Raw genomic sequence first — 14633 nt, 5'->3', positions numbered from 1 at the left:
TGAATTAGGCATTCATTCCAGCCAGGTATTCAGTTACCTAAAGACCCACTCAACAGATGTTGGTGAGAGACTGCATCTGAAAGCTCCTTATAAGGAAGCAAATGAAATGAATAGTATACATCATTTGTATAAGGTTAAAAATAGACACACACACACACACACACACACACACACACACACACACTATATGGGAATGAGAAGCTGGAATCACAAAGAACTCAATGGGTTCCAGTAATGGCAGACTAGGTAATAAACACCAACTCTCTGAACACTAGAAAAGGTGGGCAAAACCAACAGCAGTTACTTGAAAGCATCCAAATGTCAACATGGCAATGAAAAATCACAGGTCAGTGGAGAAGTAAACTTTCACAAGGGAAGCCTAGCATTTGGGGCTGCCGTTCCCACAGGGACAGCTGCTGATGAGGTAACTCAGAGCTCAGCAGAGCTTTCAAAAATCTCACAGGAAAGGGGACAAAAACTGAAGTTCAGGGTTTTCCAAGGAGAAAGGACTCTCCTAAAGGTTTGTGGCTTTGGACGGAGACACACTCTGAGAGTAAAGAGTAACTAGAATCAGGAACTGAATCCGACTTCAAAATCTCAAGCCCTTTCTTGATTAAGGGGATTCAGGATCCGAAGTACCCCTACCTGCCTTCTGAAAGCAACACTAAATCAGTTCTGAAGGAAGATTAACATCATCCTCCCAGAGATAATCTCTGCTCTCTTTCACATACCGTGTCAACACACAAAATAACAACTCCATGTACTAGGAGAGAGATCAACATCATGAAAAACAGGCCCACAGGGGAGCAGATAATCCAGTTTTCACACACAGACTTTAAAGCAACTGTTTAATACAAGAAAATCAGACAAACTTGAGAATTTTGTCCAAAAGTTAACAAAAACAATTTTTTAAGTACCAAGAAGAAATTCTAGAACCAGAAAACAAATAAAAAAACAAATGAAGAGGGGGAAAAAGGATAAAAAAATAGAGAAAAGAAAATATGGCTGAAAGTTTTCTGTTTTCTAAAACTGGTACACTTTTAGGTCATTAAGTGATGCTGCTCTCTCTCTCTCTCAAAATAAATAACTAAAAAACAAACAAACAAAAAACCACCTCTGTACTATTCCAAAATATCTGTAGAGTCAAAATAAACACACACATATAATTTAATATTAATTTACCATAACATGTATGGTTTTAAATCCTAATCATTTGAAAATTAATGGTTTCAGTGGGTACACAGAAGAAGGAATTCATTAGGTTAAAAAACAAGCTAATAGATTATTGCATTAAATTAGGAGAGAAGAAATACAGACATGAACTAAACTAATGGCAATGGAAATAGAAAAAGATCAGTCAAACAAAGGGGAAGGGGGAAAAGAACGAGTCTACAAGGATCCCAAAGTTTGAGCTTCAGTGGCAGACCAAATAATGACACCAACAACAGAAATGGGCAAATTATGAGGTAAGCCAATTTTAAGGAAGAAGATACTTTAACAACGCAGGCTGACTTGGAGGTGAAGAATGATAGTTAGGGCACAAAGTCCAGTGCACAATAAAGATGAGGTTCTAGAGGGTGGGACAAAGTGTTAAAAGAGAAATGATTTGAGGGTCATGTGCCCAGAAGTGATGACAAAGCTATGGAAATCGATGTTATCTGAAAACTGTGTATTTGAATCCATCTTACTAGTCCACAAAAGATAAAACTAAGTGCCACTGCTCACCATTATTCTAAGTGTAGTTACTTCTTAAAAAAAGAAAAAAAAAGGTTGATCAATCAAATATAAAAATATGCAAAAAGTGCTTTCGTTCTCTTTTTAAAAAACTCAATTACATAAAGTTGAAGGAAACCAGTCAATACTGACAAGTGAATTTTATAACCACTAACACCAAGAAATCAAGCAGGGAAACTCCAAAGACATTTACTGTTGGGACTATTAGAGAATGGGAAAGACGGGAGCATGAAGGGACTTTACCACGTAAATCATTAACAGCCCCTCTACATCACCAAAATTAATTGTTAATAATGAAGAATAACAAGGAGAAGCTTGTGCTAGTTTTATATTCATAGGTGTATTTACAGAATCACAAATACACATTTTAGATGGAACAAAACAAATAAATAAAACAGGCTTTGAGTTTCAAATTCTATCTCACGACATCAGCCAGCTTCATAACGCACCTTTTTTACTGTTAGTTTTGGGGAAGAGAATATGTCAATATGCTACTTTACACCACGCTCCAAGTCCATGTGTAACCTCAGCAAGGATTATTTAAAACCCTAATCATTAGGCTGCACTAATCTAAGCCGAGTACCAGTAACTTTGTAACAGGAAAAGCTTCAAAAACATAAGACGTTCATTGTACCTAACAATTTAACAAATTAAAGAATTTTGGTAACACAGAACATAATACAGACCTGATCTGTAATCTTTCTGTTAATTTGAGCCATTTTATTTGACAGCATCCATTGAAGTTTTCAATGTGCCATAATGTAAAATAAACCCAGAAAAAATAACCATCTGTAACTTATATTTATACCTATTCTAAATTAGGTATTTTACCATACTCTATTGTCTTCATAGAATATTCACTGTTTGGGGCGCCTGGGTGGCACAGTCGGTTAAGCGTCCGACTTCAGCCAGGTCACGATCTCGCGGTCCGTGAGTTCGAGCCCCGCGTCAGGCTCTGGGCTGATGGCTCGGAGCCTGGAGCCTGTTTCCGATTCTGTGTGTCCCTCTCTCTCTGCCCCTCCCCCGTTCATGCTCTGTCTCTCTCTGTCCCAAAAATAAATAAAAAACATTGGAAAAAAAAAAATTTAAAAAAAAAAAAAAAAAAAAAAAAAAGAATATTCACTGTTCAAGTTGAATCTTTCCGACTCTCTTTTAAGATGTTTCAGCACTACATTCTAACAGCTTAGTAAGAAACTCTACCACAGGGGGGAAAAGTTTAAATGCGTATATCTAAGAGTAGACAGAAAAAGTGAGTAACACCTTCAATCTAGCTTTGACTCCACAGAGTTCTTAAAGGCGGGTGGGATCCACATGCTACAGATAACGTAAGAATCGTATTTAAAATATGAACAGTATATTTTTAAATAATTTGTGGTGACTTTATATATCCTGTATTATACATATTACAGATTCAAGAGTCTATCTAAAATAGACATTTTCTGGGAGTTGCTCCATGGGAATTCCAGAAGAACATTGTAATGTTTATATTCTTTGGAATACGTATCCACACATAATTGAATTCTGCATGAAACCAAAATAAGCTTTTCAAGTATCTAAGATAAATTTTCCAACATCACCCCAAGCTGAAAAGTGATTTTTGGTCATGCTGTCATTCCAAGTATGTATTGTAAAGTATTTCTCATTAATAGGGCTTTACGTGAAATTGGGTGTCATGACCTGATTATTTCCTGATGATAACTTTAAACTACTTAAACCTTACTTCCTTATTGAATATTAAGAAGAAAAACTCCTCTGAGGTATAGGGGAGTCAGCTTCTGGACCTTTGTGGAAAATTTAACAGCCAAATTTTATCTAACTTAAGGATGAGACCCACGGAAACTCAAATTTGCAAAAAGGAGTGGTGATCCAAAACCACTTATCACCAGATTGTCGAAATGCACTGCCTTTCTATTATTCTCTTACACAGAAACCTTCAACAGCTTACCACTGAAAATACACTGAACTTCCATAACTTTGCCTTTCACAGTCCTTCACAATCTCACGCAACCTTAACTCTTCTGAGTATCATGGTAAAAACTGTAACCCAGCCGGTCCAAACCGGTTCTCCAATACACTTCCCACTTTCTGACTCTTATTTAACTGTCATCTTTCTTCAGGACAATAAGCCCTGTGTCCCTCTCTCAGTCTACCTATCTTTCTTTCAAGGTCTACCTACGCTATTCATCAATAAAGCCTTTTCTGATCGCCTCAGGCAAAAACGATTTATTCGTTTCTATGGCATTTTGAATGTTCCACTCCTACCCCGTTTGCTGAAGGGACTGGACGGAGACGCAATGACAGCTACTCACCAACTGAATGCCAAACTTTGGAGAGTGGAAAGTTGCTACCTGGACAAGCTGTGACCGCTTGACTGCTCCTTCTGCTGGCTTTGCTGCAGATGTTCACCGTGTTGGATTAAACTACACATGCAAATGTAGCCTTTCCCTACTGTGGCACCAACAGGCTGCAAGGAATTGAATAGAGCTGTATTTTAAAGGCTGAGGAATTGCCAGGAACACGACATAGCTTGAAACCATCTAATTCTGTTCTCACCTGACAACAGTCCTTGAGCCAAAGAAGAGAGAGGCAAGGAGTAACTGACAGCAGGAAGGAAGTCCTACTGACTTCAACTGTATTTTCTCTTCTCTTCTATGATCACTTAGAGGCTTTGTGCCTCTAAGATTACAGATGGATACCAGTGGGCCATAAAATCCAGAAAAATGTAGAACTGAAATTAATCTGGTCTAGGTGGGCTCATATCAAGTCTTTCACATACTGAACAAAACTTTTTCCTTACCTTATTGCTGCAATCAGTTTTAATTAAGCAATGGCAATGGTAAGCAACTGAAGATTATCTCTACAATCTAATAAAACTATTTTTTAAAAATTTGGGAGGCGATACAGAGAAGTTATGAGAAAACATTAAATTTGTTTGTAGTATATTCAGTTAACTAGAATTAAAAGTTTGTATTAGAAGATCTTTGTAGATTAAAATTTCCCACATAATTAAATCTGCTCCTGAAAGGTAATACAAACTTACAGTGTCAGAGTTGTTCTATAGATTACAAAAAAAGAAAAAGAAAATGTTAACACGTATTTTACGTGCCTCAATGATCATTTTAGACTTTAAAAAAAAAAATGTCTAATGTCCAACCTTACAAAGAAAATGTCCAAATATCTGTGAACAGAAAATCACTTCATTTGGAAACTCTAAACCAAATATGCTTTTTAAACCTCTTTTTAATTCTTAGTACAGATTTCTTGCCCAACAGAGTAAACCTAACTGAAGAACAAATGAAAACTAGCTTTTAAAAGAACTGTATACAAGAACACTGCATATGTATACAAGAACACTGACACCTGTTTGTTGGTTTCAGATGTGAAATCAAAACAGCAGAGCCATGAGGGTGCAGAAGTTACTTGCTCCGTAACAATTCTATTAGTGAGTTCCCCAAACAGGTTAGAGTTTCTGACCTAAAATTTAGATGGGCAACCATTTTGAAAAGCACCACAAACTGTAAATCTGATTTCTGAATAGCAAGAATTACACACCGCAAACATGAAAAAGTAATAGCTAAAGAAAAGTGACAGGTATGATGTGCCAGGCTCTTGACCTAGCACTTTCCTACGTACTTCACTCAAAACAATGTGTGAAGTAGGCACTACTGTCATCCCCCCCCCCGTGACAGATGAAACAACGGGGCCCCAGACAGGCTGAGCAGTCTACCAGGAAGCCAGGCTGGCTCCAGTCCCCTGTTTTCTAGCACCGCACTATTTGCTTCTAAAACTGAAAATTATTCCACAGGAAATGTCATGGAAGTTCTATTTCAATATGTCTCTATTTCGAACAGGAAGAAAGGAGGTTTCAAAAGTCAAAGAATATTGGAAATATATAGTAGAAACAGGGTTTTATTTTTGAAAACAAAAGTGACTAATATTTTAAAATACAATGTACCAATATTTTTACAGATCTGGCTTGGAATAGCTCGAATGCAGTGAATGAAGTGTCTGCATTCATATCTTAAAAACATGACCATTTTTGGAAATCACTACCGACCTGTTTTAATGTATATGTGAATAAGAGTACAGTACTTTGCTTGAAGAATAAAAAATAAAAAATACATACTAAAGAGTACTAGCAAATTCGGAAGTTTTATTGTATCCACTGACTACATACGTACATATCTAGAAGTCCTTTTAAATGACTTCCACCCAGAGACGGATGTAGAGATCAACAATGGTTTGATCTGAAACCAGATTTTTACCGCTTTCTTTGTACAGTTTATTTAAAGAACATTCCGATCTCCTTCCACCTGTTCCTCGTGGCTGACAGCTCAGAGTGCCGGTGGAAAGGAGGCTTATCAGACTGAAACCATCCCAGAACTTCAGACCGGAAAGGGGCCCCATGAGAAGATCAGGGGAAAGTGGTTCCAGGTAGTCCAAGGAGCATGTTACCGGGGAAAACCACTTCTTGGAGGAGGAGCCATCATGCCTGAGTACTAACTGTTCTTTTCCCGTTGGTGCAGGTGGCATTTTCTGGACTGCTACTTTTTATGGATTCCAGCAGGCTTTTAATTCTTTCACTTGCGGGCTTCTTCCTTACCCTCTTGGCGAGAGACGCGCTGTTCACGACAGACGGCAACAGCAGGGCCGCCAGCCCCCAGGGCTGACTCCTCGATGAGGAAGGCCGGTCTTTATCTTCCTGATTTAAAATCCAGGCACTTTCTCTGGCCAGTTCAACAAATTTTTGTAGCTGGCTTTGACTTACATTTTTGCTGATGTTGAGAGAAGTTTCAAAAGGATTCTGAATGTGCAACGGAGAAGATTCAGGTTTGTTTTGTTCCCTTCCCTATAGATTGTTATAAGGAAGAGAAATGCATAAATACACGAAAAGCTCAGACAGAACAACCATTTGTTTTAATAAAATGTTAAAAAACATGTAAAATCCCAGCACGAACTTTACAGAGTAAAGGATTTCTTTCCTAAGGGAACCAGGTATGTGTGCATGTCATGTGAACATGTACTTCTGATTTTTTTTTTTACCACTGTAGTTCTGTGATTATTCTTTAGAGAAAAATAAATTAGGTTTATGAGCTATGGATGATGATGCTCAGATGAGAGGCACCTCAACTAAGTCAACCAATAGAAGTATTCTTAAAATTACATAATTTTTACCTAACAGGATAAAGCTAGGAAGGGTAAAAAAAATGACAAAGAAAAATAGCAGAAAATAAGATGAAGACACTTACTTTTAAGACTTGCTAAAAACATAATAGAAGCACACAAAATTAGAATCCTTAAATTAAATACGGTAATTAATGTTTCCCAAGTATAAAATCAGAAAGGAAGAGAAGGAACAAAGGATTATTCATTATTCATTTTAAAACACTGGAAGTTTCTTATTATATTCCTAAAGATCCAACTTCTATTCTGTGAGGCTCTAACAGGTACGACAACATCTCACAGAAGTAAAAGAAATGCTACAGCTGTGATCACACGACCAGCAGATGCAGTAGTCTCTACAATCTTTTCCTCTTTCAAAGGCTATCACGTGTATTACTCAACTATTCCAAAGCAAATGGCCAAGATTCCCCAATGTGAGCAGCACCTAGTGATTCCCTAACTTCTCTCATGCCCTAGCCAGCAGTGGTCCTGCCTATCCATCATCTTTGAGCCCTGGGGGTAAAGTGCAAAAAGGATAAAGAACTTCGTATGATCAGCGACCTTTTTCTCATATGGAATCTAACTCCATATTAGCTTGCATTTCAGAGCTCTGTGTCCCCTCCCCTGCCCTTCCCCACACTTTTTTTGTTGCTGTTAAACAAAATCTCCATGAGCAGGATAAGAGTTAGGCAAGAATGAACAAAGGCGAGCTAAAGAAACAACAGAAAAAAATACCTGAGGATGTGTTTTATGTAGCCAGTCTTACAATGGTTATAATTAAGTACCCAAATGCTAAACACAAACCCAGAGAGCTACCTCAAGTATCCCGCACCATGAACAAATTTTGCCTAGGGTTCTGCTCTAGATTTTCTTGTTTTAGAAAAATGTCTATCATTCCAGCTACTCAGATGAACCAAAATCATAAATTCATTTCCCTAAATAAATTTAGGGCTCAAACTGACAGAATCACTAAAACCTCCATGGCTGTGTTATCCTACTTCTTCCACGAACACAAAAGCAGTTTAGAAAGAACTGTATAAGGACACCTGGGTGGCTCGGTTGGTTGAGGGTCTGACTCTCAATTTCTGCTCAGGTCATGATCCCAGGATCCTGGGATCAAGCTGCATATCGGATTCTGAGCTGAGTCTGGAGCCTGCTTAAGGTTCTCTCTCCTTCTTGCTCTGCCCCTCCCCCACTTGTTCTCGTTCTCTCTCTCGTTCTCTCTCTCTCAAATAAAAATTAAAAAAAAAAAAACAAAAAAAAACTATAGGGGTGCTGGGTGGCTCAGTCAGACTCTCGATCTTGGTTCAGGTTATGACCGCGCACAGTTCTGGAGTTCGAGCCCCACCTCGGGCTCTGCGTTGATTGTGTGGAGCCTCCTAGAGATTCTGTCTTTCCTGCTCTCTGCCCCTCCCCTGCTTGTGCTTGCTCTCTCAGAAAAAAAAAAAAAAAAAAAAAAAACTGTATATAAAATTATGTTTTCCAGAAACATTTTTAGAATATATTCTGTATTTTGAAGGATGTAGTATTAGATGCTGAAAGAGCTGGCTTTTGCTCTTCCAAATAATTAGGTGACTGATCTTATTCAAGTTAGGCAGCTCCTACAGGCTTCAATTTCCTTATTAGTATCTATTACTGCAGAGTTGAAATACAGTAACACATTAGAGTACTTTGTAAACTAAACTAATTCAGTATTAGTACAGCAGAAGACCAGATACTGAATCACCAAATATTAAAATATTATTTACCTGTCGGATATTTATGGAATTTTTATTGAAAGCGAAATTTCCAAAATATTCAAAAAATTCTTTCAGTAGTAATTCTGCAAGAAAATAAAACAAGGAGAATAAGAGGAAGGTCTATTTCAATTCAAAAAAACCGCAAACAGAGAAAGAAAACACCTACCTAGTGTTTCTGTGTTTCCCGAAGGTTTAATTTTATTCAAGTCACGAACAAAGGTACAGTTGTGGCCTTCTATTACACATTTATCTTCTGCATCTTAAATAAACAGAAATGGAAAATATTTCACACTCTATTTCAAACATATTGGCCTACTTCAGAAGAGAAATTCAGAATTAACTAAATCAAAGTTACAGATCAATGTGTCCTATCATTAGTCAATGCTATGTATGTTTACAGTTAATAGGTCTTAAAACTCCATTAAAAAAAGATTTGAGACTAATTATAGTACAACAAAATTAGCATTACATTTTTTTTTTTTTTTATCACACTAGAACTGTCTATCAACAACCCAATGACTCTTAATCTATCTTTTCAGGAAACAGCTTCTCAGTTATACATGAAAATGCAGACAGTTCCCATCTTTCACCAACTCTAATCTTGGCTCTATTTTTTTATCAATAATATTTAATCTCCTCTCCATTTCCGTCCTTACCACCCTTTCATGCATATTATTTTCAACAATTCATCGGTGACACAAACTGAATGCTCTGAGAGTTTTGAACAACCTCTGGCAAGTTCTAAAATGCAGTGATCTAGCAACCAGAACCACCACATAGTAAATGGCATACTGGACGTTAGCATTCACCTTTTCTAATAGTATTTGTACCTTCAGAAGTAATCCCTTCCCTCATGATAAATATACAGCCACCATGAAATCCCTCAGCCATTCTAATCTACATTCCACTGTACAATCAGCAGGCAAATGCCCACTCTTCAAAAATCTAATTAACAGCCGCCTCGTCTGAAAGCATTTCCTAATTCCAAGTGGGCCGTCCTTGTCCTGTGCCCCATGAGCACTTGTCTGACTGCACTGTGACTGCAGGCACACTTTCCACTCCCCTACCCCACTCTGGGATGACAAATGTCATGGTTCTATTCATTATTCCCCCTCCCCACACCTAGTCCAGCTACAAGTGTCTAGCATACAGCAGGCACATAACCAGTAATGTGAATGATCAATGAATGCCTATGATCCCCAGCAGGGGGATTAAATATAGAAATTAGAAAGAGATAAATAAGGGTCCTTCAAATTTTTGTCTTTTTGTGTGTGTGTGGTGTTGGCATTTTTTGGGTAGACCTGGGTTACGAATGTAATTTCTCAAAAATTATTCTAGATCTTAACATGTTAATTTTAATAATTTATAGTACCCTGAAGAACTTGTACACAGTTACACTTAGGTTTTTTATGGGACCCAGACACATGTTTTATTCTTTTACACTATCAATAGGTTATATTTCTTGTGACAAGAGTGCCAGTCACATATGTCGATGTTCTTTTAGTTTCTCAGGAATGTATGTCCAATTAAAGCATTCCTACCATAGAAAAATGAGCTCCATGTCAAAATATTTCTAGGGCTAAGCTGTCTCTGTGACCACTGCTCTTCACTAAAAGGGTTTTTTAACAGAAAGCATTAAAACTTGAAGGAAAAAAAAGTATCTTCTGATTTAAGATAGGACCATCTTTGTTTTTTCAAAATCCCTAAGGCATTTGAACCTAGCAGCCTGGCGGCCAAGGCTCTCCCCTCCTTTGTCTGTCCCCCATTGTTTACTGTAACACCCAGACAACATCTACGCAGTCCAATATAACAGTCGCCAGCCACGGGTGGCTATTAAAATAAAATATTCAGTCCCTGGACCACACTAACCATATTCCAAAGGCCTAAGAGCCACAAGTGACCAGCACCTACCCTATGTACAACATGGATACAGAACACTTCTATCATCATAGAAAGTTCTATTGGATAGTGCTGCCTTAGAAAAATGATTCTCAGGGTGCCTGGGTGGCTCATTCAGTTAAGCATCCGACTTCAACTTAGATCATGACCTCACGGGTTGCAAGTTCGAGCCCCACATCGCGCTCTCTGTTGTCAGTGCAGAGCCCGCTTCAGAGCCTCTGTCTCCTTCTCTCAGCCCTTCCCCCACTTATGCACTCTGGCTCTCAAAAATAAACATTAAAAAAAAGGAAAAAATTATTCTCAACCTATTCTGACACAGGAAGCCCTATCACTATTAGTTTAAACCTGTGGCACTTTCTTCTTAAAAGTATTATATGAAACACTGGCAAAAATTAATAAGTAAATACAAACTCTCTCAGTTGTAAGGAAAATAGCCATGTAATAAGCAACTTAACTCATATTAGGAGCTTGATGACACATTCCTTCAACTTCACCTTAAGTGAACTTAAAAACTATGAAAAAGTAAGGTTATGCATTTACTAAATTTGATTTTCTGGCTTCCTTGGGAAACCTTAGAGCCTCACCGATTGGTACGTCAATTACCCTTTCAGCAGAGTACACATGACGAATGAAATTCACTGAATAATGTTCTCGCAGCCACAGCCAGATCGATAAACTTACCCACATTTTTTTAGGGTACTAATATCCACACTATAGTAACTCATAATTAGTCACAGAGATCACTACTGGCACTTACCCAGGGGCTGCAGTACAGATAATCCTGTCTACGGGCTGTGTGATTGTTTATGTTAATCTTTCTGGTCAAATGAGCAAAATCTACATTGTGCCAGCTACATGCATTTCTAATAAGTAACCTGAAGTTGAGAGGCACGAATATTAGGGACATAACAGGCATAAAGTTCATATGAAGGCTTACTATTTTTTTTCTTTGATAACAAATCTTTTATGATGTCCTGGTTTTTTACGAGGAGCTGGAGCAAAACTTGAATACCTAAAAATCGCATAACTATATTCAGCTTCTATTATAACTATTAACAGGTCCAAACCTTCCAGAGGTCAGTAGTAATTAAATGGGATAAGCAAAAAGGTGATCCCTGCTGTACTAATTAACGCAGGCTGCTGAATACGGGGCAGGGAGTCCTATACACTTAGACATTAGACACACTGGCAGTTTGCTTCCTTCTAACCCACCCACCCAGAACCCTTTTTGAGAATGCACATCCAAGCAACTGCCTCTCAAGTACCTGGATGTAACCTTGAGAAGAGTGTAAGTGTTATGGTTATATCCGTGTTTCAAAGTAGCTTTACTGATTGTCTTGTAGCTCACTCAACTCCAGAATGCGACTCATACTTAGACACTATTCTTCACATACGTACATCTATAATATAGACTGTTCCCTATTAATCACTTATGCTAATCAACAGACAGGTGAAGTTCTACCTGCTCCTCCCACCATGCCATATGCTCCAGTGACACTCAGCCTCCCTCGGAGGGAGCCTATATGCCAGTTATGAGCACATGCTATGGGGTGAACATGATGAAACGAACACAAGCATCTATCTTCACCCCCTCCCAAAACACCTATGAACTGACAGTAAAATGACATAAAATCTTGAAGGCAGAGAACAGAAGAAATAAGAACCAAAAATTTTTCAGTGGAAGAACAGATGGACAAGTAGCAAAGACTTAGGAACTCTGAAAAGACTAAATCCTAAACTAGTAGTAAAGAAAGCCAAAAAAAGGGACACCTTGGGTGGCTCAGTCTGTTAAGCGTCTGACTCCTGATTTCAGTTCAGGTCATGATCTCATGGTTTGTGGGATCAAGCCTCCTGTCAGGCTCTGTGCTGACAGTGCACAGCCTGCTTAGGATTCTCTCTCTCTCTCTCTCTCTCTCTCTCTCTCTCTCTGTCCCTTCCCCACTCTCTCTGTCTGAAAATAAATAAACTTAAAAAAAAAAAAAAAAAAAAAGCAAAGAAAAACCCAGATCTACAAGGCAGAGCTCTCTCCCAACAACTCAGGAAATAGAAACACCAGGTCTAACTGGAAGCACCATGACTGAAAGCTTCCTGGTTAAAGAAGCAGTTAGACTCCCCCAGATCTCTTCTTCCCTGACAGAAAACCTTTAGAGTACTTTGGAGTACTTGGAGAGGGTAAAAGAGAGGGTATCTACACACGGAGCTACAAGACATGGCTGTGGTTGGGAAAATTGTTCTAAAAGCAAGAAGAAAAGCACAGTAAATATCAAAGTTACAGCATGCTAGTAACTGGGTCTTCTGTTCCAGACCAAAACAAAAACAAAGCAAAAAAAAAAAATTTTGTTTAAGTCATTTCTGGGGAATCTGAATAGCTCAAGAGGAATGACCTGGGGAAAGTGACATAAAAAGTGACCACCAATGCAATAGTCCAGCTACACTACCCTACAATGAAGCTCAGAGTCAACAAGCCCCACCTAAGCTCAGAGAATCAAATTAACTTTTTAGTTTCCAACTCAAACATGAGCAGAAAATCAAAGATTATCAGACACCTGAAGAAGGCCTCTAAGAGGACACGAGACTTAAAAAATGAAATAAAATGAAAAAAGCTACTTAGAAACAAAAGAGGCTACATAAGAAAGACTTAATTCACAGAATAATTGATGATTCTGACTATTCTGAGAAAAGATTTAGACAGCCGGTAGCAAGTTGGAGATTCAAGTAATGTTAAGCACATAAAAAACTAAGCAAACAAACTATAAACCCCAAACAACAGAAAAAGTTGGGTAGGAAAGGAAATTAATTTTAGTTTACTCCATGGATTAAACAGGAATAGCATTTAATAGTCATAATATATAGAATGCAAAGCAGGGGGGCCTGGGTGGTTCAGTTAGTTAAGCATCCAACTCTTGATTTCAGTTCAGGTCATGATCTTGCAGTGTGAGATTAAGCCCTGCTTTGGGCTCTGTGCTGACAGCATGGAGCCTGCTTGGGATTCTCTTTCTCTCTCTCTCTCTGCCTGTCCCTTACTCAAATTCTTTCTCTCAAAAAAAATAAATAAGCATTAAAAAAAAAGTGCATAGTAAAATTATGCTACAGCCATATTCAGAATATGAGGGGTGGAAGAGACGTGTGTATGGTGAGGGCTACAGGGGGAAAGAAGACAATTCCTCTTTTTTCATAAAGGGAAGTCATGTATGATGCTTAAAACTAAAACTCAAGAAACATGGTCATCGTTTTGCAATATATACAAATATTGAATCATCACACTGTATACCTAAAACCAATATAATGTTGTATAGGTCAATTATACTCCCCAACTAAATAAAGAAATTAAAGCATTTTATTTTGAGAATATGGTTTAAAACAGCAAACAGATCATCTAAGAGTTAAAAGTGGTGCCCACAAAGGGCAAAATGACTCGAAGGCAGAGGCTCAGAGTGGAAGTTATTGTTATGAAATTTGTAGAATCTTTTACTCTTTAACTATTTAACTATGTGTATCTGTAACTTTGATAAAACTGAACTTTAAAAATCATAGTCCTTTTGGGACTCCTGGGTGGTTCAGTCGGCTGGGCATCCGACTTCGGATCAGGTCATGATCTCACAGTTTGTGAGTTCGAGCCCTGTGTCGGACTCTGTGCTGACAGCTTTGAGCCTGGAGCCTGCTTCACATTCTGTGTCTCCTTCTCTCTTTGCCCCTTCTCTGCTCATGCTCTCTCGCTCTCTCAAAAATAAATAAACATTAAAAAAAAAAAAATCATAGTTCTTTTCACCAAACATCAATCATTAAGACAGTGAAAAGAGAACCACAGTTATGTATTTATTTGACACATAAAGACATACACATGTATCCATAACATGTGACAAAGGACTCGTATGCAGAACATATAAAGGATTCCTGCAAATGAATCCCTTAAAAAGGACAGATAGGTGGGACGCCTGGATGGCTCAGGTCATAATCTTGCAGTTCGTTGAGTCCAAGTGCCCCGTGTTGGGCTCTGTGCTGACAGCTCAGAGCCTGGAGCCTGCTTCGGATTCTGCGTCTCCCTCTCTCTCTACCCCTCCCCCACTCACACTCTGTCTCTGTCTCTCAAAAATAAAT

The 14633-nt window shown here is 38.3% G+C and overlaps 1 protein-coding gene and 1 pseudogene across 1 annotated transcript in view; both read right to left on the bottom strand.

The window, feature by feature from the left end:
* LOC132695418 (E3 UFM1-protein ligase 1 pseudogene) overlaps positions 1-2176 on the bottom strand; it is a 29061-nt pseudogene extending 26885 nt beyond the window's left edge.
* A 3346-nt stretch (positions 2177-5522) lies between these two features.
* Positions 5523-14633, bottom strand: part of MTPAP (mitochondrial poly(A) polymerase) — a 32592-nt gene continuing 23481 nt past the window's right edge. Inside the window, exons 7-9 of the mRNA XM_060659063.2 lie at positions 8803-8895; positions 8646-8719; positions 5523-6583 (exon numbers count right to left, since the gene is read on the bottom strand). Coding sequence (XP_060515046.1) covers positions 6221-6583; positions 8646-8719; positions 8803-8895 — 530 coding nt within the window. The 3' untranslated portion in view covers positions 5523-6220. The remainder of the gene's footprint in view (positions 6584-8645; positions 8720-8802; positions 8896-14633) is intronic.

Source organism: Panthera onca, chromosome B4, assembly GCF_046562875.1.
Source record: "Panthera onca isolate mPanOnc1 chromosome B4, mPanOnc1 haplotype 2, whole genome shotgun sequence".
Classification (NCBI taxonomy): Eukaryota; Metazoa; Chordata; class Mammalia; order Carnivora; family Felidae; genus Panthera; species Panthera onca.
This window is presented reverse-complemented; position numbering and strand designations above follow the sequence as displayed.